Source organism: Drosophila nasuta, chromosome 3 (genome assembly GCF_023558535.2).
Source record: "Drosophila nasuta strain 15112-1781.00 chromosome 3, ASM2355853v1, whole genome shotgun sequence".
NCBI classification, from domain to species: Eukaryota; Metazoa; Arthropoda; class Insecta; order Diptera; family Drosophilidae; genus Drosophila; species Drosophila nasuta.
In genome coordinates, this window is record NC_083457.1 from 23,550,060 (window position 1) to 23,573,570 (window position 23,511).

The 23,511-nt window shown below is 31.4% G+C and overlaps 6 protein-coding genes and 2 long non-coding RNA genes across 9 annotated transcripts; all 8 read left to right on the forward strand.

Annotated features, from left to right (window-relative positions):
* Positions 1–253: 253 nt before the first annotated feature.
* Positions 254–1,192, forward strand: LOC132793281 (uncharacterized). The gene is made up of 3 exons (XM_060803050.1): positions 254–681; positions 769–972; positions 1,035–1,192. Exons 1-3 carry the CDS (start codon positions 564–566, stop codon positions 1,130–1,132), a joined length of 420 nt encoding a protein of 139 aa, XP_060659033.1. The 5' UTR covers positions 254–563; the 3' UTR covers positions 1,133–1,192.
* A 3,195-nt stretch (positions 1,193–4,387) lies between these two features.
* Positions 4,388–5,221, forward strand: LOC132793447 (uncharacterized). Its single transcript, XM_060803375.1, has 3 exons — positions 4,388–4,560; positions 4,655–4,867; positions 4,934–5,221. The coding sequence occupies exons 1-3, from the start codon at positions 4,455–4,457 to the stop codon at positions 5,044–5,046; spliced, it is 432 nt and encodes a 143-aa protein (XP_060659358.1). The 5' UTR covers positions 4,388–4,454; the 3' UTR covers positions 5,047–5,221.
* Positions 5,222–5,780: 559 nt separating this feature from the next.
* Positions 5,781–6,679, forward strand: LOC132792461 (uncharacterized). Its single transcript, XR_009633009.1, has 3 exons — positions 5,781–5,991; positions 6,063–6,290; positions 6,368–6,679. It is a non-coding gene; the product is annotated as an uncharacterized LOC132792461 (long non-coding RNA).
* A 450-nt stretch (positions 6,680–7,129) lies between these two features.
* LOC132793198 (uncharacterized) lies at positions 7,130–7,993 on the forward strand. Its single transcript, XM_060802904.1, has 3 exons — positions 7,130–7,384; positions 7,445–7,663; positions 7,734–7,993. Exons 1-3 carry the CDS (start codon positions 7,279–7,281, stop codon positions 7,844–7,846), a joined length of 438 nt encoding a protein of 145 aa, XP_060658887.1. The 5' UTR covers positions 7,130–7,278; the 3' UTR covers positions 7,847–7,993.
* A 971-nt stretch (positions 7,994–8,964) lies between these two features.
* LOC132790320 (uncharacterized) lies at positions 8,965–11,544 on the forward strand. Its single transcript, XR_009632787.1, has 5 exons — positions 8,965–9,311; positions 9,373–9,576; positions 9,637–10,615; positions 10,680–10,889; positions 10,952–11,544. It is a non-coding gene; the product is annotated as an uncharacterized LOC132790320 (long non-coding RNA).
* A 4,001-nt stretch (positions 11,545–15,545) lies between these two features.
* LOC132790273 (uncharacterized) lies at positions 15,546–16,797 on the forward strand. Its single transcript, XM_060798759.1, has 3 exons — positions 15,546–15,767; positions 15,830–16,033; positions 16,098–16,797. The coding sequence occupies exons 1-3, from the start codon at positions 15,647–15,649 to the stop codon at positions 16,385–16,387; spliced, it is 615 nt and encodes a 204-aa protein (XP_060654742.1). The 5' UTR covers positions 15,546–15,646; the 3' UTR covers positions 16,388–16,797.
* A 724-nt stretch (positions 16,798–17,521) lies between these two features.
* On the forward strand, positions 17,522–18,665 carry LOC132791520 (uncharacterized). Of its 2 annotated transcripts, none has more exons than XM_060800481.1 (3): positions 17,522–17,782; positions 17,847–18,050; positions 18,182–18,665. In XM_060800481.1, the coding sequence occupies exons 1-3, from the start codon at positions 17,662–17,664 to the stop codon at positions 18,421–18,423; spliced, it is 567 nt and encodes a 188-aa protein (XP_060656464.1). In that variant the 5' UTR covers positions 17,522–17,661; the 3' UTR covers positions 18,424–18,665. The 2 variants fall into 2 exon arrangements, with proteins under 2 accessions (XP_060656464.1, XP_060656463.1); XM_060800480.1 differs by having other exon boundaries at positions 17,528–17,782; positions 18,116–18,663.
* Positions 18,666–19,186: 521 nt separating this feature from the next.
* LOC132792126 (uncharacterized) lies at positions 19,187–20,138 on the forward strand. The gene is made up of 3 exons (XM_060801372.1): positions 19,187–19,401; positions 19,476–19,673; positions 19,739–20,138. Exons 1-3 carry the CDS (start codon positions 19,281–19,283, stop codon positions 20,092–20,094), a joined length of 675 nt encoding a protein of 224 aa, XP_060657355.1. The 5' UTR covers positions 19,187–19,280; the 3' UTR covers positions 20,095–20,138.
* Positions 20,139–23,511: the final 3,373 nt, after the last annotated feature.

A 23,511-nucleotide genomic window follows, 5' to 3' on the forward strand; every position in this document is an offset into this window, starting at 1 on the left:
TTAATGAACACCCTCCCCCCCACAATGATTACGTAATCACAAAAAAAGAAAAATATTCAAATTTGTTCTTTTAATCTATATTTTCAAAAGGAGATTCCAGCCAATCCTTAATATTATTTATTACTGGAAGTAAATAATAGAATATGCATATCGACTTAATTATAGAGTTGCATTCGGTACTTATTGACGGAGTAATCGGCGCGAAACCAATTTTTGAATAAATACTTTTAGCAACAACATTTTTATAAAATGATTACGTAATCATTGAGCAAGACCCCTCTCTCCGCATGTAATCAAACATAATCATATCCTTGACCCCACCCCCACCCCTAAGTGATTACGTAATATATGGACAACCCCTATAATGACAAAGCTCTCTTAAGATAAGAAAGATTCTCTTAATCATAATTCACGTTTCAGTTAAGTTCCACAATGCGATTATATGTCGATTTTAAGGTTTGTTAGCGATGCTCGGCGATTCGAGTGGCAGTTTATTTTAAGCAATCGTTCAAAACACTTGCATTCAAAATTTTTCAAATTGAGTTTTTGAATATAATCTCATTATGGGGTGCCTTAAATCTAGTGGAATCGCAATTACCATCATCAGTGTTCTGTACACGCATTTTCTATTTATCGAGCTCTGCATTGACGGAGCAAATGTTTGGAATATGAAAAATAATTGTAAGAAGATAAATAAATGGAATTAATTATATTTAACTTTAAATAAGAATTTATTTTAATATGTGTAATTTTATAATTATCTTTCAGTTTCTATTGCATCTTTAGTTCTTCTGGGTAACAGCTCTAGTTTATTTCTTAACATGTTTGTCTTGGCACGCATAATCAAGAACGATCCTCTCGGAGTCAAACTATGGATCGCTTTTTCAATAGTTCTTGCTTCGCTTCTTATCTTGGCTATTTATTATAGAATACTTCATGGAATAATACACGCAATTAGTTTCTTTTTTATACGTGAGTAATAATTTAAAAGTTTTGCCCTAATTGTTATTACATTCTATTTTATTTCTTAACAGCTTTCCTCTTTATTTCAACTATTATAATGGGTTTCCTTCAAAGGAATCTTCAAAGAAAACAGAATGTGACATTTGAGACTCAAATCAATGACTCTTAAAGCTAATAAAAATAATGAAATCATCTTTACAATTACCACTTATTTTCAACATTTCAATAAAGCAACTCAAGAAATAAAATTTACTATTTGTGTAAATATTTAAATACAAGATGTTCAGAATGCCAATAACAAAAATAGTTCCGAAGCTCTTAAAAAAAAAATGGAATTCATTTTTAAGCCCGCTACCGATAGGGTAGAAGGGTATTATAACTTTGTGTCAGCAGAAAATCTATGTAACAGGTAGAAGGAGGCATATTCGACCCTATAAAATATATATATTCTTGATCAGCGTCAACAGCCGAGACGATCTAGACATGTCCGTCTGTGTGTCTGTGTGTCTGTCCGGCCGTCCGTATGAAACACTGGATCTCAGAGACTATAAGAGATGGAGCTCTAATTTTTTCGACAGAATTTGTTGTATTTGCACGCCGATCAAGTTTGTTTCAAATTTTGCCACTCCCCCTTTCGCCCCCGCAAATTAAAAATATCGAATAACAAGCGTAGTATTAAAGCTAGAGCTGCGAATTTTGGTGTATACAATAATAACAATAGTAGTTGTAAATTCTGTAATTTGGTTGCGATCTGATAAAAATTGTGGAAGTTATTAAAGAAATACTTTTGCGTGGACAAAAACGCCTCCTTACTAGGGGTTATAGTTGCTTTGGCCGACAATCTGGTATATTATGCCGTCTATGGTATATTTTGAATCTGATACTATATCAATATAACAAATATCCGCTGATAACAAATAATAACAAAAGCTCTTTCAAGATCTCCGAATAAAGAGTATTTACTCTTTAATGCTGAGTTAAGTAAGACGATTTTTATTTTGCGATTCTCTTAACTTTCACTTTGTAAATATTCCTCTCTATTGGGGTCTGTTCATGGTGCTCGGCTTTGCGTTCGGCAGTCTCTGTTGAGCATCAACTCTAACAGCATTAGTGCTCTAAAATCGAATTCAACATGAAATGCTTGGGAATTTCTGTTGCCAACATCAGTGTGTTGCTTGCGAATCACATTGTTGTGAGAATTTGGATAATTGGTGGTAAGATATGATCAAAATTAGATATTTGTAAGCTATTAGCTTCAAATCTTTTTTTTTTTGAGCTGCCATTACTTTGGATTATAGTTTTAACCAGCAACAAACATTGTATTTAATATAGGGATTCTTAGAAGTATGGTCAAAATGACCGATCTGGAATTAGAGAATGGATATATTTTTCAATCGCATTTGGTTCGGTGATCATCGGGACCATTTTTTTAGGAAACATTCTTTAAAAGATCAAGTTATTGATTTATATATTTATCGGTAAGTACTACACACTTACATAGCTTAGCCACGGATCATTTAATATATATTATACTCCACAGTTTACCTAATAGTTTTGGTTGTTGTCATTGCTACATCACGAACTACAACTTCGGGCGGTACTCAAAGTTATCATCAACATCAACAATATGCGAGCTTGAGTGCAAATGGGAGAGCTCAATTGCCCAATTGAATTTTGCAGTTGGTGAATTATTGACCAACTCACCTGGCTAAGATAAGGACTGATATGGAAACTGTAATGATTCTGAATATCTCACTCAATAATGATAATGATGAATGCTGTCAATGATTAACAATTTAATGACTGTCAGTGCGATGTATCTGGCGGTTAAGATTAAGTTGACATAAAATTAATCTTTTATAATGTTAATATAATAATATTAATATATTTAATAAATACCATTAGTTGCTCGACATTTATATTAATTTATTTTTCAATGCAGACTTATCGCATTTACCGTATACAAAAACCTTATTTTTCATTTCGTTTATTGCAGAGCAATCAGCCGTCGGTGTTGAACACCGTGAATATATGCATATGTATTGAACATAAACTCACATTCTACACTAGGTTCCACTCTATGAAACTCTCTCACGTAGTAAAAAATTTTAGTTTTAGTTTTAGTTTTAACTGATCCACCTCTAACAACACGTGTTGATTCCTATACGTAAAAAATAATAACTGTTTTTAAATGTTATACTTAGCTTGTGGTGCTGTTATTGCACATATAAATTTTACATATTCGCTTCAGTACTTTGTTTTCGTGTGCACAGACTTGGTCACAGGGAGCGATGGTTAGTTTTTGTATTGTTGTGACTATGTTTTGCAACGTCTAGAGTTCATATCTTTATCTTCCAGACAGAAGACTTTGGTTTTGGTTTGTAGTGTACGCTTTGAATATGGCTATCAACTCGTGTATGTTTATACGCTTTAATAGACGCCATCGAGAAGGCATTTGGTATTGGTTCTTTGCGACTTTCGGCATGCTTGTCTTACATATTTTTAGAATCCATTTTGGTAAATTCAATTCAAAAATCAGAGTTATAAACGGATTGTTATGTCGTGAGTACTTCAGTTTGTACGAGTTCATGATTTTTTTATAACTAACAATGAACTTTATTTGACAGTTTATATATTTATCTCGCTTATTATTATGCTCTTCATGAAATGTTTGGGAAAAACAAAGAAAGACGAATCTCTTAAGTATTTTCCTACAAAATCCAGAAAATCTGTAAATGGCTTCGAATCACCAATAGGCGTAATGATACACCAGGAAATGATGGAAATGATGTACCTTTAACAATTATAGTTGAACAAGAGTCCACAAATCCCTTTGATTGCGATACAGATTGTGTTAGCGATAATGCATCTGTACTCATATGGAGGATACTCATGTGGAGGTTGCTCATATGGAGGTTACTCGGGTGGTGGAGGTGGCTACGATTCGTGAAAACCGGAGTCTATTTTAATTTAAATATTTACTTTTGTTTGCACTACCAAATATTCTGCCACTTGTTGATATTCTTGCTGCATTCCTCTCTCGCTTGTTAAAATTCTCTTTTTGGCAATCGGCTTTCATTGCCGATTAGATCGTGCTCTTATCGCTTAAAAAAATTTGTTTTATCAACATAACATAACAACATAACAACAACAAAAAATCATAAATCATGAGATAAAATGTGCATTTATGTTTGCATTTATAAATTAATTGTATAATAATGTCATAGTAATAATAAATTTCTTGAAAAAGAGGTTAAACATTTGGTTTTTATTTAAAAAATAAAATTAAAGAGAGCAAAACTAAAATTTCTCTTAAATCAACAACTTCAAGAGAATCCACATAAGTTCCACATTGCGAATATTTTGCTTTCCTGAAATATGTAGACTTGCGTTGCTCAAGCACATCATCAGCAGTGTCCGCAAAATCATCATTCAGGGAACGGAATACACAAAGTTATCTCAAACGAGTATTTTAATATTACTACTTTAATATGGGATGCTGTGAAGTATTGAGAATCGCTTTTAGTGTCATCAATGCATTATGTACTCCTGTACTTATTGCGGCAATTTACGGTGTGAACATGGGATATCTTTATGGTGAGAAGTTAACCAAATGACAAGATAAAAGATTTTATTTGTATATTATGGCTAAGTTCAAAAATATATATTAATATTTATAATTATTTTTCAGATGTTCCACGATTCGTTTTACTTTACGTAGTCGCGCTATTCATCAATGTACATCTTAATATGCTAGCTTTGGAACGCACATTTAAGACGAATCGTAGATTAATTATAACATGTGCTTCCTACTCGATCTTTTTAATTTTTTTGCAATTATTGAAACTTAATCTAGTAATTGTATTTATATTCTTCATACAATTTATTAACTTTTTGATCCTATGTAAGTAATATTATATTATTGGAACTGTTTAGTTCATTACGATATGTACTATATTTATCTTTTCAGGTTACTTTGTTATTTCGTTTATTATTGTGTGCTTAATACACTGGGATTTTCGAAAGAATCAAAACACGGCGATTGATACTGAATTGAATACGATCGAAACATCACCAGAGTAATGAGAGATCTGATATCGATTCTAAATACATTTCGAGAATTAATTATTGGATACTCATTCAACGCTGAATGCTCAACTACCTCAGAAGAGACTTTTATCTAAAATATCTAGTGATAATATCTAGTGATTTGAGTTATTTTTATTACTGTAAATTGTTTTATATTTCAATCAAAATCAAGTCGAATATATTAAAAAAATTATATTAATATATAATATAGTTGCTTAATATTTGTAACTTACTAGAAGAGTGCAAAGTCCTCTTGCATACATAATTCTCTGAACTATTGAACTTGATTTAAACTATGGCAGCGTCAAAGAATCTGTATGTGATGTAGAATATGGCGGTGGCTACAGCTTGTGAACACCGGAGTCTATTTCAGTTTTCACATTTACTTTTGTTTGTACTCATCAATATGCTGATACTTGTCGATCTTCTTTATTCACATTTCTCTCTAGCTTGTTGAAATTCTCTTTTTGGCAATCGGCTCTTAATGTTGATTAGCTCGGGTAAGCTGATACACAACGTACAAAAAAAAACATAAATCATGGGAAGAAATGTACATTTATTATTTTAGTGTCTTATTGAAATATTAATTTTCTTAACAAATTGACTTAGCATTTTGTTTTAATTTTAATAAAATAATGAAAGAGAAAAACCAAAATTTCTCTTTAGGCAGCAAATTCAAGAGAATCCACTTAGGTTCCACATTGCGAGTCTTCTAAATTCTCGAATAGACATGCGTTGCTAAGACAAATATCAGCAGTTTGCGCAAAACCATCATTCAGAGAACGTGTATTCAAGATTATCATAATTGAGTATTTGAATATTACCAACTAAATATGGGATTCAATGAAGAATGGAAAGTCACTTTTAGTATCATCAATGCGTTATTTACGCCTGTGCTTATTAGGGTAATATGGGGAAAGGACACACTATATCATCTAGGTGAGATATCAACCAAATGACAAGATAAACGATTTTATTAAAAATATATAATATTTATAATTATATTTCAGATTATCCACGTCCTTTACTTTTATTTACTTATTTACTTTGCCTTATCGCGCTATCGATCAATGTACATTTAAATATGCTCAATTTTGAACGCACATTTAAGACGAATCGTAGATTATTTTTAACAATTTTCTCCTGCTCGATCTTTATGTATTCATTGTTCTCTACATTACTTGGGCGAGTAATTTTATATACAATGATAACAAAGTTATTTCTCATTGTTGTCATAAGTAAGTAATACAATATTATTTATTATCACATTTGTAACATTTGATTACTATATATGTATGTATATTTATCTTTGCAGTCTACTTTGTTGTTTCGTCTCTTATCGTTTTTTTGATACACATGGATTTTCAAAAGAATCAAAACACGGTGTTTGATACTGAAATGACTACCATCGAAACGATACCAGAGTAATGAGAGATCTGATATCGATACTAAATATCTTTGAAGAATTTCTTATTAAGTACTTACTCAACGCTCAATGCTCAACTACCTCAGAAGATTTAAAGTAGACTTTTATCTAAAATATCTAGTGATGCGAGTTATTTTTATTACTGTAAAATGTTGTATGTTTCAACGAAAATCTAGTCAAATATATTAAAAATTTATATTAATATATAGTTGTTTAATATCATCTTGCATACATCATTTTCTGAACTTTTGAACTTGATTCAAACTATGACAGCGTCAATGATTCTGTATGTGATTGCTCAGATATAGAATAAGGCGGTGGCTACGATTTGTGAACACTGGAGTCTATTTCAATTTCCACATTTACTTATGTTTGTACTCATCAATATTCGAACTTCTTTGTTTACATTTCTCTCTCGCTTGCTCAAATTCTCTTTTTGTCAATCGGCTCTTAATGTTGATTAGCTCGGGTAAGTTGATACACAACGTTAAAAAAAACATAAATCATGGGAAAAATGTGCATTTAGTATTTTAATGTCTTATTGTAATATTAATTTTCATAACAAATTGACTTAACATTTTGTTTTAATTTTATTTAAAAAAATGAACGAGCAAAACCAAAATTTCTCTTTAGGCAGCAAATTCAAGAGAATCCACTTAGGTTCCACATTACGAGTCTTCTAAATTCTCGAATACACATGCGTTGCTAAGACTAATATCAGCAGTATGCGCAAAACCATCATTCAGTGAACGTGTATTCAAGATTATCATAATTGAGTATTTGAATATTACCAACTAAATATGGGATTCAATGAAGTATGGAGAGTCACTTTTAGTATCATCAATGCGATATGTACGCCTGTGCTTATTGTGGTAATATGCGGGATGAAAATACGACCTCATCGGGGTGAGATGTCAATCAAACGACAAGATGAAAGATTTTATTAAAAATATATATATATTTCAGATTTTCCACCTTTGCTTTTACTCTGCTTATTCGCACTAACGCTCAATGTACATCTAAATATGCTCAATTTGGAACGCACATTTAAGAGAAATCGTAGATTATTTACAACAATTTTGTCCTGCTCGATCCTTATCGTGTTTTTTTTATTGCTCACTACGGAATTTGATCGAGTAATTTTATATCCAATAATAATAAACTTATTTGACTTTATTGTAAAATGTAAGTAATACTATATCATTTATTAGAACTGTTATATTTGCTTGCGATGTACACATGTTTATCTTTGCAGGTTACGTAGTTATTTCGTCTATTATAGTGCTTTTTATAGACAACAATTTTGAAAAGCATCAAAACACGGCGATTGGTACTGAAATGAATACGATCGAGAGGTTACCAGAGTAATGATCTAAGACCTGATGTCAATACTAAATGAGTACTTATTGTACACTCAATGCACAACTACCTCAAAATTTATCTAGTGATAACTTAATGACTGAGAATTGGTTTAAAAAACTATAAATTGTTCCATTTTTTAATGAAAATCAAGTAAAATATACACATAATTTTATTAATATATAGCAGGCTGACATTTATATACTTAAAAGTCTAGTGCAAAATCAGTTTGCATATATAATTACCTGTACTTTTGATCCCTAAGCAAACTATGGTAGCGATGAAGTTTCTGTATGTGAATACTCAATGGAGAAGACGGAGATTTAATTTTCACATTTGTATGGAAGTCTTGTTTTATTATACTCTCAAAGAGTCTGCAACTCTTCGATGTTCTTAATATTTCTCTTACTCACCTCTCCCTCTCCCTCTCTTTCTCTCTCTTTATTTCGCTAGCTTAAATTCTCTTTTTTGAATTATTGTAGTTTGTAATGCTAATGATACATTTAGTTTGTAATGCTAATGATGATACAAAAAAGGGCATGTACAAATTTTTTTTAAAAAGAAAAGTGACAGTTCAAGTATTTATGTATTCATTATGTATTTCAATATATTTATAATTTCTCTTCAGTCAGCATCGTCAAGAGCAGACATTGAAGTTACGTAGACTTACGTTGCTTAAAGAAATTATATGTAATGTTCACAATATCATTATTCAGTATACGAGTATTCAAAATGTTCTGAAATAAGTATTTCAAATACACTGTTCTCTTAGCATAAGAGACAAATCTCTTAACTACAGAATTCGTGTTTCAATTAAGTTACATATTGCGATTCGTTTTTTTCTTAGATTTCTCAGCTGTGTTCGGTAGATTTTTCTAAGCTGTCATTCAAGACACATTCATTTCGACTACAACATTATAATGGGATGCATAAGGGCTAGTAAGAACTCTGTTATCAACGTAGCCCTATTAGAGTCAATTTCCATTGAAAGAATGATTGTGTTGTTCAAAAGCTACATACATATGTCCAAATCAATATTTGTTTATTTTTTTTTAATAATTTTTGTTTTTGTGGTATTATTTTTGATAAGTATTAATTCGTAATTTTGTGCTATTAATCATTTTGTTTTTATTTTTTCCAATAAGTAATGAAAAAATTTTTTGAACATAAAGAGAGTATTTTATTTTGAGTTCAATTAATGTTAAAATTCTCTTATGTTCACATTGCGCCTCTTTCTCGGCCTCGAGTTATGTGCATGGCGCTGGGCTATTTTACCGGCAGTCTACGTTCAGCATTAACTACGAGGGCACAATACACAGCTGTCTGAAGCGAATTTTGAAATATATCAACATGAAATACTTGAAGGCTTGTGGAATTGCTGTTACCATCATCAATGTGTTGTTCTCGATTGTAATTATTAGGGCATTATTAGATATTGGCATGGTTGATGGAGAATGCAGAAAAGAGAATTGTGGTATGATATGACAATAAGACATTTTTGAACATTTATTGGAAAATTGTATTTTTTTTTTTAGCTAATATGCCATTACTTTGGATTGTAGTTTTAATCAGCAACATAATTTTTAATGTGTGTATTCTTGGTTACATATTCTACAATGAGCGATCTGCAATTAGAGCGTGGAAATATTTTTCAATAGTATTTGTTTGTTTGATCGTTGCGCCAACTTGTGAAGAAACATTTGTTGGAAAGATCAAGTTAATGTTCATTATATTTATCGGTAAGTATGGCATAGCATACTTAATGTGTGATCGTGTACTAACTTATTTTACCCCTACAGTTAAAATATTTATTTCGATTATTATAATAGTCATTGTTGAAAAGACATTACCACAGAAAGATGATTTGCCAAATTCAATTCAATTCAATGCTACAAATAGAATACCAACTAATTCAACCAATCAAAGAAGTAACTTTGCGACTTCGGCCGGTACTAGAAGATATCATCAGCATCGACAATATGAGAGCTGGAGTGAAGATGAGAGCATTGAGTTGCCAAATACTCAATTTGAATATGATTTTACAATTGGTGAACTATTGATCAACGGTGGCACTGGCTCAGATAAAAATGATTTTGGGAACTGTGATGATTCTGATAGACAGAATAATAGCTCACTCAATAATGATAACGATGGCTGCTGTCAGGTCTCAAACGATGATAATTGTGGAGGTGGTTATGATTATAGTTGCACAAATGATTATGAATCTAATAATTGTGGTTGCGATGACTCTGGAGGTTATGACTGTGGTGACGGCGATGATTAAGTTATCATAAATGTAATGCAATTACATATTCACGTACTAATTAGTTCACAATAATTCATTACATGTTTATAATCTTAAATACAATATTCTGCTATACCGATTGCACTTACAACAAAATAACAGCTTTTCATGTCATCTATTGAAGAACATTCACCCTTCGGTGTTCAGCTCGGTGCTTCATATACATTTTATATATGTGTATATACTCATATGTATTTGTATTGTCTATAGATTTACATTCCACACTAGATTCCGCTATCTGAAGCTTTCGTACGCAGTTAGAAAGCTTAGGTTTCAGTTTGAACTGATCCGTCTCCGACAACACGTGTGTATTCCTTTATGTAAATTACAGTTGAATGTTTGTAAATGGTATAACTGAAAACTTTTCAATATGGCATACCATATTTGTGGCGCTACAGTATCATTCTTAAATTTGTTGTATTCCCTTGGGTACTTTGCAATCGTGTTCGCAGACATGGTCACAGGCGATGTCGGTGAGTTTGTGTATGTTTATGTATATTTATGCGAATTTGTAGAAACCGGATATTTCTCTTCCAGACAGAAGGCATTTGCATTGGCCTTGGCTTGTGGTCTACGCTGTGAATATGTGCGTAAACACATTTATGTTCAGACGCTATTACAGAGCCCAACAAGTAGGCATTTGGTTTTGGTTCTTTATTAGTTTCATCACTCTTCTATTACATATCTATAAGATTCAATTCGGTAAATTAAGTTCAACTATCAGAACTATAAATGAATTCATTTGTTGTGAGTACTTCAGTTGGCTCATAATTTTATTTTTGCAACTTATAATTAACTTTATTTTACAGTTTACATATTTATCACGCTAATTATTATGCTCTTTATGAAGAGTATTTTAAAAGAGAAAACAGACGAAACTATTGAGCCAGCAAAATCTAGAAGAAAATCAGGAAGTGGTGCCGGATCATCTGTAGATGAAATTTGTGATGCACCTGCCGCCGTAGTAATGGGACCTCCTTTATCAATTACATTTCAGCATGTTTCCCCAAGTCCCGCAGGTCACGACGAAGACTGTGGCAACGATAATGGATCTGCATGTGATGACTCAGATGGAGGACACGGAGATTGCGACGACGGTGGAGACTGTTGCGGCGAATGAAAAAGATATATTACATTTTCTTCCGCATTTCAATTGATTCCTTGTGTTCTATGCCACTTGTTGATGTTTTTGCCATTTTTATCTCTCGCTTACCTAAATTCTCTCTTTGGAATAAGCTCTCAATACTGACAACTAATTGGCTAGGTTTCGCGCTTTTTACTCAAACAAAATATTGTTGTAACCGCCCACAAAAAAAAAATCAAATGTGCATTCATGTGCATTCAGTATTTTATTACGCTTAAATTATATTGTTACAATATTCAGTGTCAGTGGAAATATAATAACATGTTAAATAAATATCTTATTTTATTTGAATTTTAGTATAATATATATGTTTGCGTTGTCCGCCTTAAGAGAATCCGCTTAAGTTCCACAATGCAACTCTTTTACTATTTGGACGCCCGTTGCTCAAACAAATTGTCCACAGTGTGCGCAAAACCATAATTCAGAATGCGTTTATTCATAAATATCTGTATTGATTATTTAAATATTACTGTCTAAATATGGAACACTCTAAATCATTGGGAATTACTCTTACTATAATTAATGATATATTTTCTCCTGTGCTTGTTGTGCCAATATACAGTTTTAAAACGGGATATCATGGAGATGATACTTTAACTATAAGACGAGATACAAAAAAAAAAAAATTTATATATAAATATTGATGCATTATGACAGCTTCATAGGTATATACTACTTATATTTATATATTCTTTGGGATTAGTTTTGAGTTGTAGCGCTTTTCGTCAATATTCACCTTAATATGGGTAATTCTCTGGTAAATGTCGCGTGCAAACAGTTTTACAGTGACAAAAAAGAACATAAACTAAAACAATTTTAAAATTAAGTGAAGGTTTTTCTTAAAGCTTTGGATTAGCACTATTTTTAGAGCTAAGATTGATTTTAATAACTTATTCTGTTTTACGATAAAATATATAAATTTAAAATTGTTTCAGAATATGTTTTTTTTTTGTAACTGAAAAGCTGGTCGCACGCGACATCCCTCAGAGAATTATCCATATGTTTGCTTTGGAACGCATATTTAAGAAGTATTACATGATAATTATAATATATGTCACCTGCGCGATAATTTATTGTTCATTGTGCATAATTAAATTTGCCAATGATGCTCAAATAAGAGAATACATTTTTAATTTAATTTTTGGTGGTAAGTAGTTCTGTTTCATCTTTACAGTTTACCTATTTATTTCGATTACCATATTATGTGTGCTACACAAGAAATTAAAAAAAAAAAAATACAAATTACGGCATGATACTCAAATGAAAAGCAGCCAAAGGTTACCAGAGTAATGAAATATCCGATGTCAATACAAAATTAATTTCGAGATCTTATTATACAATACTTATAAAACTTTGAATGCTTATCTTAGAAGAATTGGTGAAGATTTCCATATAAAATATTTAGTTTTATTATAAAAGCTTGAATTATTTTTGATACTGTAAAATTTATATTTAAATTAATGTTAAGTTAAGTTAAAATAAGCTATATGAATCGGTGATGTTATACATTATATTCTTTCTCGTTCTTGCTGCCTGCCAAACCAGATTTCATTTTTATATTCTTAAACTAAATGAATAAATGAAGATTGTTTACCAAATGTAGTCAACGATAATAGGACATAACTAAATTAAAATAAAATAAATCATATATATAACAGTAAGTTGGAATCCAAATAAGAGTTGCGAGTCAGCGAATTTCCAAAGAGAATGAATTTGGATTGAATTCACTTAATAAAATATTCACAATCATCTTCAAATTGACATCAACATAAAATGACTTCCAAGAAATTAATTTTAAAACATATAAAATTATCAAACCACGTCTGACTAACAATGCCACAAAAATGCAGTTAATTAAAAAAAGTCGAATAACATCGATTCTCTGCCATGGAAAATATAATATTATAATATTATATATTATTTGTATATCACATTTTTATCAATTGTATTAAAACTTGGGGATTTTAGCAACACGTGTATGAATCTAAGAGTTCCCTAGGTCTATTTATTTACTCAGGTTCCACACTAAGTTTGTTAGCTTCCACATTTTGGAGCTCTCTCACGCAGTCGATAAATTGCGTCATCGCGGTGCTCTCGCTACGCTAAACTTATTATTATATATGTTATGTACGGGGTAGACTAAAATAAATTGTACGCAAAAAAATAATTTATGTTTGTAGGCATATGGTCACGGTTATAACTCAAAATGGGCTACGCTGAGGAATTTGAAAGAAAAATACTCATCCAAAGTGAATCAAGAAATGCATAAAATAATTGAAGACTCGGTTAAAAACTATATTTATTTATTAATTTATATTATTTTTGTGCAAGATATTTTGTTGCTTGCAATGTATTCTGTAAATTAATTTTTGATGTTCAAAATTTACTTTGTGAGAGTATAAACAAATCGGCATCAAACTGTTGATGAATGCTTCTGGTTTTTAATTTTTTTTTTGTTTTTACGAACAACTGTTGACGCACGAGTTCGGGCAATATACTACTTTCTAACCTAATTGCTTTCTTTCTCACTTGACTGTTCTCCCAATCGCTCCCATCGCTACTTTGCCTCTCTTGATTTTTCGCTCTCGGACTTGTCTTTTTATTTTGGTTAATTTTTTTCGAGCATTCTCTTCTTAAGCAGAGCGCTAGCTGAAACCGGCTAGTTTTTAGATCTGTCTGGTTTTGTTGAACTGTTTGTGTGCCGCTTTATCTATTATAAGATAGTATTCATTTAAAGCGGTTCACTAATTTCTCGAAAGATTTTAAAACTATTCTGCATCCATATAACAAATGTAACTAGTTGACCATAATTTCTAAAAACACGAATAGAACATTCAGGCTTCGGCATGTTACTAAGTATACAATTCGTGAGGCAGGGTGACTTCTCCCCCTACTTATTTTCAGAAACATCTCTTAGTTTCACTTTTTGGAACTCTCGCACACAGACGAAAAATGTCGTCACCAGTTTTTGCTAAAGCCTCGCTGCCGGCATTTGTTTATAGTAAAAGTAGACCTAACACAATATAGTGATGTTTTTCTTATTTCAAAATACTCTTTTGATTTTTTTAATATGACTTGCTTCAGTTGGGGTGTTATAATTGGGATCTCTAATTGTATGTACTCAATTGCATATTTAGTAATCCTATTCATCGACTTGGTTTTAACTGAAAATGTTGCTAGTCTTCGTGAGTGATGTCATTTTTGGTGTATATAGGGGTGTGTGCGAAAATACTTAAGTTTTAATGCTTCCAGCTGTAATGCAATGAGTGTGGATTACAACATACACTTCCAACTTTTCCCTAAATGTGTATATGCTAGTCTGTTTTATAATAAATAATTATAAACCGATATGGACTTGGATTTCTATCACATGCGTTGTACTTCTATTACGGTTGTTTGGGATTAACTACAACAAACTCAGTTCAATTGATAGAATTGTCGATATACTTTTAAACAGTGAGTATTTCAGATTCCTCAATATTTTGAACAACTTATTAATTGTATTATTCCGATTTCGATAATAATTATGCCCATTTTGAAGGGCAAGCCTAAAAACAGTCGCAAGTCTTCAATGTTTTCCACTTCTACCTGGATGACGAATGAACCAATCAATATTATTTATCAACCTAGCATTTGTGCAGTAAAAAATTATAGATATTTTAAAAGTAATGCGGGTCCTTCACCCGTGGACAACATTTCCTAAATTCAACAAGACAACACAATGAATGCTTTGTTAAAGAATCACACAACAAAAAGTGTCAGTCCTTCGTCTAATTATTTGTAAGCAATTCTCTGTAACACCACTAGACCAGAAAATAATAACGATTGACATTAATAATTGCAAATTTTGTGATTTTAAATAATATCGGAAGAGTTACAGTCAACAATTATGTATAGAAACAAAATTAACTACATATCGAAAGCCTAGTGTTGTTACTTTGTTGCAATTCTTTTGTAATCACGTCTACATTTTTTTAAATAAATACAAAATTCACTTATAACGATTTTTTGTATAAGGGTATGTGAAAGTCTGCTAAAAACTTTTAAAGTTTATTATTCGTTTGTTAACTAAATAGATTCCACAACATGTGCTCGCAGAATTTGCACAGTTAGCAGCTCTTTGTTATCCACTCTCTCACTAATTCTCTTTTTTTCACTCTCCCTCTCTCTCTCTCTCTCTCTCTTTTATGTATCTTTTGTTGATTTCATTTGTCTCACGATACTGAACAGAAATACGCTCAGTATACATAGAACGCTTGTTAAGCGTGGCTGCTTTTTTTATAGTATCACCTGTGGTTAATGTCAAAAGTGAATTAGTAAATATAAACAATTCCCTGAAAACAATTCATTGCTATCGAAAATGGCTAAAGAACCATGGACCATCAAGTCGTGGGCAATTGTCATAGCTGTAATTAGCGCGTTATACTCGTTAATCTACATGGGAATCGAAATTTCCAATGTGATGAATCGTATCATTGGGCGTTAGTCATACATATATATTTTTAATAACCCCTACGCAAATAAAAGACAATTTTGTTTTCAGCTGGGATGTTGGCGACATGGACTGGAGTCTACTTTACGAACATATTGATGAACGCGTTCTTTATGGGAAGAAAAGGCGACTGGGGGAAGAGCGAAGTAGTACTTTGGATTATTGTTACATTAGTTGTGTATATCCTTCGACTTGTGCTCATTGATTATCGAAAGATAAGTGAGAGACAGCTGATATTTGCAATAGCTGTAAATGGTGAGTCCGTTAATACTCAATATCATTCAAGATGAGAAATTAATACGTTAATATCTTTTCACAGTTTATATACCATTAACATTCGTTATGAAAGCATTACTGTATTATCAAGTGGCGAATCCAACTACAGACATTAGTACTTGTCTATTTGGAGGAGGAACGAATGTAAAGTCAAAAAATATAGGAGAAGTAATTGTTGAAGATCTGTCACATACTCTTCATTCTACTACAGCCCCAAATATTACCGACTTAAACAATGATATTGAAGTTGTTTGTGATGTCAATGATCGTCCTCCAAGTTACAAAAATGTTCTTGCTGGTCAGAATACAAACTTATTAAGTTCGAAAGATTAATACTGAGCACACTATTGCAATAGTTAACGTAACCAAATATGTTGACATTAATTGCTCGAATAATATGGATTTCCCCTATAATAATAGAAATGGAAAGGTCATGGACAATAACGAATCTGAAAATGAAAACAGCAATCTGGATTTGATGACAAAGATAATGGAAAATGAAACTGAAACGAGCTATTTATCAATACACAAGTACTACCTCAATCTCACGTGTGATTATCTTCACAATGAACAAATGTAGTTTATGAGTAAACTGCCAGACACTCTACGTTTGAGTGTATTAACTTATCTCATGTATCAGCCTAAGATGTGGTGTTACAACAGAAGCAACGTTGAACTTCTTCAAACATTTTTTCTACACCTTTTCGTGTTCTTACTTTACAAAAATAAATTATTAAATGAAATTTGAATTTATTGTGTAGTTGGTAAGGGTATACACTATTCACTACTCAAGCAAACAGATTGGAATTTAGCGTCTATTTGTTGTGAATAAGTTCCAAGCCTTATGCTAGCTGTCATTGACTCTCTTTGGCCTTCCTCTCTCATTCTCTTTGGCTTTCCTCTCACGCTCTCTCCCACTCTCTTTGCAAATCTATACAAAATAAATCGAAACATTTTAAATTTTTTAATTTTTTGGATTTGTACATGTTTTTACATAAATACAACATATACAATTTTTTTTGATTTGTACCAAATAATCATCTTAGAATTTATTGAAAGAAAATTTTGTTTTTCTTTTTGGCAAAAATGAATGAATGAAATGTTCTCTATGAAATGCTTTTAAAGTAGTAGTATGTTATATGAATATTCCAAAAACGTATTTAAGTATTTTTTGGTCTTATTAATTTGGTATATTTCAAGCGCACTTTTCGCATCGGGCTCACTTGATTGTAACTTTTCTTGTCGTTTTATAAAAAATAATTCACCTATAAGAAGATCTCAAAATAGCATTTTTAATAAATGAAATGATATATGTATAGAATGAAATAATAGCAAATTCTGTGATGAGTCTCTGCATATTTTGTAGCTCTTTGCCATTCACGCTCTAACTTTTTCACTTTCATTCTCTTTCTATCTCCATCCGAATGTCTCTTTTGATGATTTCATTCATCGCTATCTCACGATACTGGGTAAAAATGCGCTCTGACAGCAGTCAACGTAGAGCTCTCGCTTAGCTTAGCTGCTTTTCGATACTGACAGCTAAAGTTAAAGTGAAAATCGAATTTAGAATCATAAACTCGCAAAAACCCAGTTCATTGACATTCATAATGGCTAAAGAACCATGTACCATCAAGTCGTGGGCAATTGTTATAGCCCTAATTAATGTGTTCTACTCGTTAATATACATGGGAATCGAAATCGCCAATGTTTTGAATGAAATAGCAGAAAGTAAGTAATACATATTTTTGATCTTTTTGAATATACACATACTAAAGGTAAATATGTTTTTCAGTTGAGATGATGGTGGTATGGATTATGTTGTACACTTTCAATTTTTTGATAAACCTATTCTTTACTGGGAGAAAAGGCGATTGGCAGAAAGCCTTGGTTGTTATTTGGTTTATTATTACGTCAATTGTATACATCCTTCGACTCGTGTTCATCAACTATAGCGTCTTGGGAAATAAAAACTTGATATTCGCAATTTGTATAAATGGTAAGTCCGTTAATACTTTGAAGCATTTGCAAAGACAAGAAATTAATATGAATATGTCTTCACAGTTTATATACCATTTACACTCGTTATTGAATCATTACTCTATTATCAATTGGCGAATCCAACTACAGATATTAGTAGCTGCTTATGTGGCCTCAAAGGAAGAAGATCGAATGTAATGCCGGAAACAATTGGGCAAGTCATTGTTGAAGATCTATCACAAAGCCTTCATTGTACTTCAGCCCCAAATAATACCAACTTAAGCAGTTGCTCTCAGAATACGATCAGAACGCCATATAATGTTATGAACCCTCCAGATTACAACAATGTTGTGGCTGGTCAGAATACTCACTTATTAAACTCGAAGAATTAATACTGATACAATTATAAAAATAATATAGATTAACACTGTCATAAAAGTATTGGAAATGTCAAGGACTACAATGGACCTTAAAAGGAAAGCGACAATCTGGATATAATGCCAATGAAAATGCAAAATTAAATTGAAATAAACTTTTATCAATACTGAAATAATACCTCAATCTCAGGTGTGATTGTTTTCACTTACTCCTTTTTGTAATTATACTTAACAATAAATAAATAAACATAAATTAATTGCTTGGTTGGTAATAGTATTCAATATTCAGATAGACAACCATATTAAATAAAATAATTATTTGTTTTTAAGAAGTTCAAAAGCATGTGCTCGTTGCCAGAGGTTGAAGAGGGCTTTTTTTAAAATGTTACAAAAATTCTAAATTGCACAACTTAGAAATTCAAGATTATAATGTCTTATGTAAAACGTATTTTTTTTTGTCATTTATTATTGTGTAGTCACGATGTCTATTTTACTTTTATCAATCGAAACTTGCTATGCGCCTTTTATGAATTTTCTGTAAGTGTATGCGGAAGCTAGTGAAAGTTTTTGAAAAACTATAATTTTGATAACTAAATAGATTCCACATAATGTGCTCACTATACATAATTACACAATCTGTGGCTCTTGGCTATCATCTCGCTCACTTATTCGCTCTCTTTCTTTTTCTCTTTTGATGTTTTTATTAAGGTATCTCATGATACTGGAAAAAATGCGCTCATACACCAGTCTAGCTAGAGGTCTCCATAGGAATGGCTGCTTCTCAATACTGTCAGCTATAGTTAAAGTAAAAAGTGAATTCATACATAATTATAAAGAGAAGCCAGCAGAAACAATTCTTTTCTATTCCGATAATGGCTGAAAACTCGAGTAACATCAAAAAGTGGGCAAATTTAACAGCTCAAATTAGTGTGGCCTACTCAATAATCTGCATGGGAATCGAATTCATCACTGCGTGGGATTCTTTCACAGGCGGTTAGCCATAGACATATGTATTTTTGAATGACACACATACATATTTACAAATGAAAAACAATTATGTTTTTCAGTCGGAATGTTAATGACTATACTCTACTTTACAAATATGTTGATAAACTGGATTATTGGGATAGATAACATAAAATTCGAGAAGATCCATTTAATATTTTGGTTTGGTTTCACATTATTTTTGTTAATCATTCGACTCGCGTGCACTGACTACAGCAACTTGAGTATTGGAATTTTGGTATTCACAATTTTTGTAAATGGTAAATCCCTAAAAACTACATAACAAATACAATAACTTAATATATATGCCAATATTTCTTTACAGTTTATATGCTATTTGTACTTTTGGTAATATTATTATTGAGTAACAAAATGAATTATTCAACTACAGACATTGGGAGCAGCGTAACTTCCAATCATAATAACTTACACAATGATTCTGACAGTGGTGGTTTTTCAAGTTCTAGAAATATAAACAATGATTCCTATATTGCCTTTGGTATAGCTCCAACTTTGAATGATTTAAACAACGATTCGCAGAATGATTTTGGTACATCCCCAAATTTCACAGATTTAAATAATGAATCTCTCAATATGGCAAGATCGGCTGATATTAATATTATTTACAATGTGAATGATCCTCCTCCAAGTTATGATGATGTTATGAATCTTAACAGTTGAAAATTATGAATTTAAATTATGTAATACTAATACTATTTCTTTAGACGTAGTGATAAAATAATCAAATACGATAATAATAGTATTGGAAGAACAACACAAAAACCTTGAAGCGAAAGTAGCAACCTAGATAATTATATAAAAATGCGATCCATTATTAAGAGCACGTTACTTAAAATCCATAATGTCACAGTGATAATAATTGTATTGCTGTCGGAGTTCGCTGATGACAAAGATAGTACAAAATCAAATAATAACAATTTATTTAAAAATACTCAAAAACTACATACCTCAATCCATTTATAAGTACAATTTATAAGTTTACTGACAGACACTACGTATGAGATGTGATGTTCAAACTAAAATAAAACAAAATCATATGGTCGCTGCCATTGTGCTCTCATTGACCTTCCAATCTATATCACTAATCTGGCTAGTAACACGTTCCCCAATGTTCTCAAATTGGATAGAGAATTTTTTTTAAATATTGAGCCATTACATAGGGCAGTGAAAGACTTTTACTCTGCTGTCTGTGCTAACGATCTTAAACTCTAAATTTAATGTAATCGCTACAAAAAACATCTTCTTTATGAATTAAATCAAGATCATAATTTTACAAAAATATTCAGTTGCCCCATCTTGAAATTCAACACTATAATTTTCCAAGAAAAAAAAACTTCAAACCAAAAACAACTTTTAAAATTTAGATTGTTTAAAATAAAGAAAATAAAAAAATATTTAATTGTGTTTTTTTATTAGATATATTATATTTTACACATTTATGGTTGTTGTCTAATTTTTTATTAATATAAGTTACTATAATAAAACTTGCCCGTTTTTTAAAAAATAATATGAACCCAGTAGAGTTCTAACCCAAGACAAACGACCACACGGCACAATGTTTTGCGGCATCTTTTCACACTGAGCTAACAGCAACAACATTAGAAAATGGGATCTAATTTTAAAGGATGTTAATTCCAATTCATGAATTTGAGATCTTTTTAAAAATATCAGAAGATTTTTAAATCTCAAAATGATGATTGGAAAACAAAATATTGTTTTAAGATTTTTCAAGATCGAGTATTGAAATCTTCTTTTCAATCTATTTTAATTTGAATTTTTCTCTGTGTCTATGGATTTGGATTTCAATCATACTAATAAAATTAAAAAAGTAATATATGAATTCGAATAAATCATCAAAATTAATTACTTTATAGTCACCATGTCTACAATTCCTTTGTCAATAGATTTTTGTTAATGCACCTGGTATGAATTTTCTGTAAGGGTATGCGGAAGTCTAGTGAAAGTTTTCGAATTAAAAATTCTTTTGATAAGTGAATAGATTCCACAAACTATGCTCGCTTTTTGTGCGATTTGTAGCTCTTGGTTATCACTTCGCTCACTTATTCACTCTCTTGCTCTCTCTCTCTTCTTTTCTCTCTTTTAATGATTTCATTCAACGCTATCTCATGAGACTTAGCAAAAATGTGCTCTGACACCAGTTTACGTAGAGCTTTCGCTCAGATTGGCTGCTTCTCAATACAGTCAGCTAAAGTTAAACTGAAAATTGAACTAGTAACTATAAATAGAAACTCGCAGAAATTCCTTATTATTCCGAAATTGACTGACATAAAGATGGTGGCAGTACCAATGTGTTGGATCATTCCGTAAACGGAATATAAACCTATCTTTGATTGACATAGTGCATATGCAAAATAATTATGTTTTTCAGTGGTAATCGCAATGATATGGTTTATAATCTACCTTACAAATAAGTTGATAAACATTGGAATCCTTGGGATGGATACATTAAAGAAGGGCCGTTTAATATTTTGGTTTGGTTTCACGTTTTTTTATTAATCATTCGACTCGTGTGCACTAATTACACCCACTTGAGTATTAGAGTTTTATTATTCACAATTGTTATAAATAGTGAGTTTCTTAAAATTTAAAAAATTGAGCACAAGAAATTAATATATATGTATGTTAATATTTCCTTACAGTTTATATACTATTTGTACTTGAGGTAATATGGTCATTGATTAACAAAATGGATAAATCAACTACAACAGACATTAGAAGCAGCTTAACTTCCGTCGCAGTTAATAATGAAATAATAAGTGTAACTGCGGATGAAACAAATATTGAATATCTATTAGATAATCTTCGTTCTGCTATAGGCCCATATCATGACGACTTACACAATGGTGGTCGTGTTCTAAGCTCAAGTTCTAGCATCTTAAACAATAATTACCAAATTGTCTTTGGTACAGCCCCAACTTTGGATGACTTAAATAACGATTTTGTCGAATTAAACAATCATTCTTACAATCTGGCCAGATCGGCTGATATTAACATGACTGCGAATGCGAATGCGAATGATCCTCCTCCAAGCTACGATGATGTTATGACTCCTAAGAATGAGAAATTATAAAATCATATTTTGTTGACATTCCGACAGCTAAAGTAATCAAATATTTGTTTAGTAATTAATTAAATAATGACACCAAATTATATATTAGAAAAGCCAGTAACAATAACGAACATGGAAACGAAAGAAGGAATCTAAGTATTTATAAACAAGTAAGAAAGCTACAGTTGAGAGTGCTCGACTGTGAGATACCCGTCACCCATTTTGAGTAAAAGCAAAACAATGCGGTACTATTCCTAAAATATACCAAAGAGTCTGAAATCTACCAAAGACTACAAAGTGCAAAATATACCAGATTGTCAGTCGAGGCGTTTTCACCATACAAAAGAATTCCTTAAACAACTTCTACAATTTGTTAATGATCGCAACCTAATTTTCGAAAATTATAGAGACTATAGTTATTATATTATTACAATTTTATCGACTAGGGGGAGCGGCAGAGAACGTGGCAAAAATTTGAAACAAACTTGATCTGCGGGCAAACATAAAAAGTGCTATCGAAAAAATTATATCTTTATCAATTATACACTCTGAGAAACAGGTGTTCATAGAATGAACTTCATACGGACTGACATTGCCATATCGTCTCGGCTGTTGTCGGTGATCAAAATTATATGTATACACTTAATGGGGTCGGAGATGCCTTCCTCTGCCTGTTCCATACATTTCCTGAAGTCACAAAGTTTTAAAACTCTTTTACCCTATGGGTATAATATAAAGAATGATCCATTTTTATAAGCATGTTACTTAAAATCCATAATGTTACTGTGATAATAATTGCAATGCTGTCATAGTTCATTTAAACTGATGACAGAGATAATGCAAAATGAAATTAAGACGAACTATTTATCAATACTCAAATACTCAATCCACTTAATAAATATAATTTTCGATTGTACTGACGTATGTGTGTATTAAATAACCTCAGGGAAAAGCCTTAAGTATTATTTATTTAATTACTTTTAATTATTTTATATCTTTTTATATTG

Excerpts from the sequence above, each read along its gene's own strand:
- LOC132793281 (XM_060803050.1), top strand. The coding sequence starts at position 564 with ATGGGGTGCCTTAAATCTAGTGGAATCGCAATTACCATCATCAGTGTT. Across the intron at positions 682-768 it reads TTGGAATATGAAAAATAATT|TTTCTATTGCATCTTTAGTT; the intron begins GTAAGAAGATAA and ends ATTATCTTTCAG. Across the intron at positions 973-1,034 it reads AATTAGTTTCTTTTTTATAC|CTTTCCTCTTTATTTCAACT; the intron begins GTGAGTAATAAT and ends ATTTCTTAACAG.
- LOC132793447 (XM_060803375.1), top strand. The coding sequence starts at position 4,455 with ATGGGATGCTGTGAAGTATTGAGAATCGCTTTTAGTGTCATCAATGCA. Across the intron at positions 4,561-4,654 it reads GAACATGGGATATCTTTATG|ATGTTCCACGATTCGTTTTA; the intron begins GTGAGAAGTTAA and ends ATTATTTTTCAG. Across the intron at positions 4,868-4,933 it reads TATTAACTTTTTGATCCTAT|GTTACTTTGTTATTTCGTTT; the intron begins GTAAGTAATATT and ends TTATCTTTTCAG.
- LOC132793198 (XM_060802904.1), top strand. The coding sequence starts at position 7,279 with ATGGGATTCAATGAAGTATGGAGAGTCACTTTTAGTATCATCAATGCG. Across the intron at positions 7,385-7,444 it reads GAAAATACGACCTCATCGGG|ATTTTCCACCTTTGCTTTTA; the intron begins GTGAGATGTCAA and ends TATATATTTCAG. Across the intron at positions 7,664-7,733 it reads ATTTGACTTTATTGTAAAAT|GTTACGTAGTTATTTCGTCT; the intron begins GTAAGTAATACT and ends TTATCTTTGCAG.
- LOC132790273 (XM_060798759.1), top strand. The coding sequence starts at position 15,647 with ATGGCTAAAGAACCATGGACCATCAAGTCGTGGGCAATTGTCATAGCT. Across the intron at positions 15,768-15,829 it reads GATGAATCGTATCATTGGGC|CTGGGATGTTGGCGACATGG; the intron begins GTTAGTCATACA and ends TTTTGTTTTCAG. Across the intron at positions 16,034-16,097 it reads ATTTGCAATAGCTGTAAATG|TTTATATACCATTAACATTC; the intron begins GTGAGTCCGTTA and ends ATCTTTTCACAG.
- LOC132791520 (XM_060800480.1), top strand. The coding sequence starts at position 17,662 with ATGGCTAAAGAACCATGTACCATCAAGTCGTGGGCAATTGTTATAGCC. Across the intron at positions 17,783-17,846 it reads TTTGAATGAAATAGCAGAAA|TTGAGATGATGGTGGTATGG; the intron begins GTAAGTAATACA and ends TATGTTTTTCAG. Across the intron at positions 18,051-18,115 it reads ATTCGCAATTTGTATAAATG|TTTATATACCATTTACACTC; the intron begins GTAAGTCCGTTA and ends ATGTCTTCACAG.
- LOC132792126 (XM_060801372.1), top strand. The coding sequence starts at position 19,281 with ATGGCTGAAAACTCGAGTAACATCAAAAAGTGGGCAAATTTAACAGCT. Across the intron at positions 19,402-19,475 it reads GTGGGATTCTTTCACAGGCG|TCGGAATGTTAATGACTATA; the intron begins GTTAGCCATAGA and ends TATGTTTTTCAG. Across the intron at positions 19,674-19,738 it reads ATTCACAATTTTTGTAAATG|TTTATATGCTATTTGTACTT; the intron begins GTAAATCCCTAA and ends ATTTCTTTACAG.